The sequence below is a fragment of the Electrophorus electricus genome, unplaced genomic scaffold (assembly GCF_041902795.1).
Source record: "Electrophorus electricus isolate QZ-2024a unplaced genomic scaffold, ASM4190279v1 Scaffold87, whole genome shotgun sequence".
NCBI classification, from domain to species: domain Eukaryota; kingdom Metazoa; phylum Chordata; class Actinopteri; order Gymnotiformes; family Gymnotidae; genus Electrophorus; species Electrophorus electricus.
Window position 1 is genome coordinate 156,501 of NW_027658804.1, and position 5,533 is coordinate 162,033.

General features: G+C 42.5%; 1 protein-coding gene across 1 annotated transcript; it reads left to right on the forward strand.

The window, feature by feature from the left end:
* The first annotated feature begins 1,264 nt into the window (after nucleotides 1–1,264).
* LOC145656694 (homeodomain-interacting protein kinase 2-like) lies at nucleotides 1,265–5,147 on the forward strand. The gene is made up of 5 exons (XM_081709747.1): nucleotides 1,265–1,384; nucleotides 1,501–1,587; nucleotides 1,889–2,070; nucleotides 2,280–2,359; nucleotides 4,942–5,147. Exons 1-5 carry the CDS (start codon nucleotides 1,265–1,267, stop codon nucleotides 5,145–5,147), a joined length of 675 nt encoding a protein of 224 aa, XP_081565873.1.
* Nucleotides 5,148–5,533: the final 386 nt, after the last annotated feature.

Here is a 5,533-nt window from a genome sequence, read left to right on the forward strand (position 1 = left end):
GCGCGTACGAGTGCTTCCAGCACAAGAAGCACATATGCCTGGTGTTCGAGATGCTGGGGCAGAGCCTCTACGACTTCCTCAAGCGCAGCAAGTTCAGCCCACTGCTGCTGAAATGCATCCGGCCCGTGCTGCAGCAGGTCGCCAAAGCGCTCATGAAACTGAAGAGCCTGGGCTTGATCCACACCGACCTCAAGCCCGACAACATCATGCTGGTGGACCCCATCAGGCAGCCGTACCGCGTCAAGGTCATCGACTTCGGCTCAGCTAGCCACTTCTCCAAGGCCCCCAGCTACCTGCAGTCCAGATACTACCGGTGAGGGACACGTGCTGAGGCGTGTTAGAAATAAGTGTGCACTTGTTGCACTCGAGTGTGCTTTAGAGTAGAGCTGCATGTTGTGGACAGTTGTAATAACCCTGCTACACATTAAAAGCCTATGATGAGCATTACAGTTAACTGGAGCACGATTGATTTATAAGTGGTTTATTTTTATTGGGTCATGTGAGTGCTGTTATTTAGCAAAAACACCTAATGAACCGTCTTCGGTGTCTGAGATTAGTTAGGATGCGCTGAACTGCAGGCTTTGGTAATATCAGTATTTAGCGAGTCTGTACAAAACCGCTATTACATTGTAGCTACACTGTTAATTAACAGTGTAATATACTGAGTAACGGGTGTTTAACTGCATTGGTACTCTGTATTTACTTAATGCAAAACAGAACATTATTGTAGTGTTGGTGCATTGTAGTGTTGGTTCCATGTTACACTAGAATAGTGGGTGTGTAATGTCTAGGAACACAAACACCCCCCCACGGAATTATCAGCCGAGGCTGATTTCATGATGGCGATCTCTGTGTTTTTGGTCCAGATCGCCTGAGCTCATCCTGGGTCTCCCATTCTGTGAGGCCATCGATATGTGGTCCCTGGGCTGTGTCATTGCTGAGCTGTTCCTGGGCTGGCCCCTGTATCCCGGAGCCTCCGAATATGATCAGGTAAGCACATGGTCCTTTGAGCTGTGCCTTAACGCCCGTACAGCATCAGTGGTGCAGACCTGTAGTGGTTTTGTGGCTGTAGTGATATGTGTGTGTGTGTGTGTGTGTGTGTGTGTGTGTGTGTTTGTGTGTGTGTAGTTTGACCTTTTAGCTGCTTTGTCGGCCCGCTCATTTTTAGGATTAATATAAATGAGTTTCTATGGCCTGTTTTTTTAGACATGCACTTTGAAAATGAAAGGATTAACTCAAAATAAAGTCATAATCCTTTTGCCGTATGGTGTCTCTGCAGATCCGTTACATCTCCGAGACGCAGGGCCTACCAGCAGAGTGCATGTTGAGCGCAGCGACCAAGACGCACTACTATTTCTACTGCTACCCCCTGTGGAGACTCAAGGTTTGCCTGTCTTCAAATGCCAAATGCCATGTGTTTTTTATAAGGGACGTAACTTAATGACTTCATGTAACTTAATGGTGGAGCTGAATGGTTTGTTTTTTCTTTCCTTTCTCCAGACACCTTCGGAGCATGAGGCGGAGCGTGGCATCAAGTCCAAAGAGACTCGGAAGTACATTTTAAACTGCCTTGACGACATGATGCAGGTTATTTGGGCTTTTGTGCGCGTAACTATACGCATTTCTTTTAGTGTTGCGATGTGAAATTGAAGAACGTGACAAAGGGCTCCCGCAGCTCACATTATAGAGCAGGTAGAACAAGGTGCTAGCTGAAAGGTCGAGCGTTTCTGCTGTCATAATGAGTAGCGCATGTAAGTCGCTCTGGAGAACGGCATCTGCGAAGGGCAGAGCAGTGCGTAGAAATTTGCTGCAGAACTTCGTTCGTATTGGGTGCATTGCCGCCCTCTGCTGGTGAATAATATGACTCACCCATGGGTCTCTCTCGCAGGTCAATATGACCAGTCTGAAAGGCACCGACGTCTTGGCGGAGAAGGCCGACCGGCGGGAGTTCATCGACCTACTAAAGAAGATGCTCACGCTAGACGCTCACAAAAGGATCACGCCAGTGAAGACCGTGAACCACCTGTTTCTGACCATGACCCACCTCCTCCACTTCCCTCAGAGTGCACAGTGAGTTGCTCCAGGCCTTCCAATCTACATGTCAGTGTTTCAAAAACATTTTAAGGAACACCGTGTTAATTTAGAAATCCAAATAGCATCAGAGTTTCTCTGCTAGTACTGTAACCCCCCCCCCCACCTGTGTGTGTGTGTGTGTGTGTGTGTGTGTGTGTGTGTGTGTGTGTGTGTGTGTGTGTGTGTGTGTGTGTCTCTCGCTGCAGTGTGAAATCTTGCTTGCAGAACATGGAGATCTGCAAGCGGCAGTGCACAGGCTTCGACAGCAGCAAGACCCTGTTTGATGGTAAATCTGATGCCCACTTTGGTGCTTCTTTTAAATGTTACATTAGGGTTGGCTTTTTGTTTGTTTGTTATTCTTCAAGTAGATTTAAAACATCACCAAACTGGCCTCCGATTCCACCTATAAAAGAAGACAAAAATGGTTTCAAATGCAAGTGTTCTACCAAATCATGTTACTGCTCAAATGTGATCCACAAATGGTGAATCAGGTTGTTGCCTAGTATTCGAGTAGCCGATAAAGAGGCCCCTCTACCGTAGTTCAAAACGAAATTCCGTTGAATCCAAACTTCATTGTGTAATTGTTGATCATTGTAGCTGAGGTTTTTGTGTCTCTCGTTCTATAAGACCAACACTATGCTTTCTTCTATGGTTCTTGTATGTGTATTTGTGGAAAATTCAATTCTACTTGTGTTTTTGCAGTACACAGTACTTAAGCAGACCGAGAACTCTTCTTGGTTTTTCAAGGGTTGCGACTTGTGCAATATTCAGCACATTTAAATAAATGTTTCTTTCTTTTCCTAGACGTTTTCCAAACACTTGATTCTTTATGACATTATGAAAATTTCTTTCTTTCCTCGAGTACAAACTCGAGTCCATCATTCATTGGCTGATATGTTACTATCATACATGTATACATGCAGACTCAAGCAAGGAGTTTGTAATGGTGGTACAACTGTGTTCAGGTCATTTGATACTTTTTATTGATAAAGATGTTCTTTTCCAGACTCAGTAGGGTTTTGTTGTTTTGTTTTGTTTTTTGTACCTCTATGAACATTATTGAATAATATGCCTTATAAGGGAATCTCTAATTAAGAGAATCATGTGTTTACATTTGGAATAAATTACATTCTGATAATACCCTAGCACCTGAGTCATACACGTTTTCTTTAATGAAAGGGGTTCAAACCTCTCCTGTACACCAAAGCATCCCAAGCCAAGTCTTGGAGGATTTGTCTGTCAGTCATTAAAATATCAGTTCACAGAAAGATGGATGAAACATGTTTTACTTTGATGAACTTTTTACCTTGGAGTACTTTGTTTAGTGTGAGAAGCTGTAAATGTGTCCAGTCCTTAAAGCATTATTCTGATTTTTCTTGTCCCCTCCATCATTTTCATGCTCTCCTTGTAAGGGCTGTGAAGATGCTCAGCAGAAAATGAGCTGCTCAGCTGCAGAAGAGCACTTCAGCCTACATTTCAAGCCAATTCAAATTTGAACTCCTACACTGTCTTCTCACATCCATTTCTTTTTGAATGTCAGTTAGGACATCAAGATGAATTAAGCACACTAAGCCCAATACTAAGAGACTGGTAGAGTGGATGAGCCACACAGCAGGACACAGCACTATTTTTGCTTCAGCCAGTGCTAACTTGATGCAGTCTTGCTGCTTGGGGATTTTGCAGGCTTTGACTTCTTGGGTGTGTGATGAGGATTTTGCTTAAATTAAACTCCTCATAAACACGTATGACCAACCTGTGCCTATGCTCTACCAGGACCTCATCGCGTACTTCTCTTTCAGTAACTCGGAGCCTGTGTTTTTTTGTTTTGCTATTTCTGACATGATTGGGCAACATTTTCCTTTTAATGTATATGTGGAATCCACAAAAAATATACCCACTTAAGTGTGCTTCAGCATAAATAAGCAGACACTGCAGTTTGGATTATTTCTAGGGAAACAGGAAAATATAGTATCTTTAATTCGCTGCATAACAGTTTACATTAATTATTAATCATTCGTATGTGTTGACAGTTGCAATAAACAGATTAAGAAAACATGCCGTGAAAATGCTGCCGTGTCCGTATTATAACAGAAATAATGCAGCTTCACTGAGCAGATCATCCATAAAACTTGCTCTATATGGATTTTATGAATAGTATGTTAATTTTGTTTAAAAAGACGATGAGGCCTAACGGGAAAGGCTAAAGTGTCAAGTCGGACTTGAATTCAACGACTCAGGTAACATTGGGCTCTCTAGCTAGGTTAGCTAACAGACAAGCTGTCTATTTGAGATGGTTAACTTAGCTAGTTCACACATTACTTATGCACATCTCTTGCGGCAACAGATTCTAATTTTCATGGCGATGGAGCACGTTAGTTAACTTGCAGATTAACTGCCAACTATTTGCTGTAGCTGCAATTAACGTTATTATCTAGCATTGGCTCGCTAACGATCGGATTGCTCTAAAAGAGCTGTGACAGCTGCATGTCAGTCCTCGGTCGCTGAACTGTCTTCATGTCTAAGCACGGATACCTGTCGATAATGGGATCATTTGGGGGAGAATGAAGTGTGAACTAGCTAGGATAATTAGCTACTATGGCTAGGTACCTGTCCGCCAACGATGTGGCAAATTTAAAATACTGCAGTTCTTTCGTATAAAGGGAAGCTTAAAATTGTGTGACATGTGACCTTTTATCTTGGCTGCTGGCTAGCTATTGTAATTAAGTTGAATTTCAGCTTGGACACCTTTATAGTAATTGATGGTTATTATGACACATCACATTCAGCCTCAAAGAACAATCTCTCTCATTCGTTTGGTTAGTGGTCAGTTTTCATCTTTTGCTAAAGTTATATTCTCTTCCCCTTCAGTTTCTTCCAGTGGGATCTCCCTCTCCAAGAAGGTCAAATTTGAGAATCACGCGTCCGGCGGGAGCCCTGGCCCTCGGGTTCGGGCGGGGTCGCCCTGGCCCTCGGATTCAGGGTTCAACTTGTTCTATGGTTCACCTGGCCTGGTCTTTTCCACCTCTGTAGGCTGTGACTTGGGTAATATTCAACACATTTTTAAAAATGTTTGACAGTTGCAATCAACAGATTAAGAACACATTTTGCAGGTTAATTACTATAGTGGTTGTGTTTTTTAAAATCTACTTCTATTTTAGCTTTAATTTTGAATAAAGCCCATAACTAGATCTGCATGGCTTGCGGCTATTGTAATCAAGCTGAAATTGAGCAGAGCTAAATTATTTAAATAAAGCGCTTTCAGGGTGATGTGGAAGCAAAACAACATGGAAGATTGTGATTTACATCCGCTTGATTTTCTTGAGCCTTCTTTCTGCAAGATTAAGGGTGGGAAAATCAACAGAGAGTAAGTGATGAATTTAACTAGCTGGCATTAGATAAATCACAGAATTGTGGTTGTGTTTTTTAAAATCTACTTCTGTTTTAGTTTTAATTTTGAATA

Coding starts and splice junctions, on each gene's coding strand:
- LOC145656694 (XM_081709747.1), top strand. CDS start 1,265: ATGGTGTCTCTGCAGATCCGTTACATCTCCGAGACGCAGGGCCTACCA. Junction 1,385..1,500: donor ACCCCCTGTGGAGACTCAAG/GTTTGCCTGTCT, acceptor TCCTTTCTCCAG/ACACCTTCGGAGCATGAGGC. Junction 2,360..4,941: donor CAGCAAGACCCTGTTTGATG/GTAAATCTGATG, acceptor CTTCCCCTTCAG/TTTCTTCCAGTGGGATCTCC.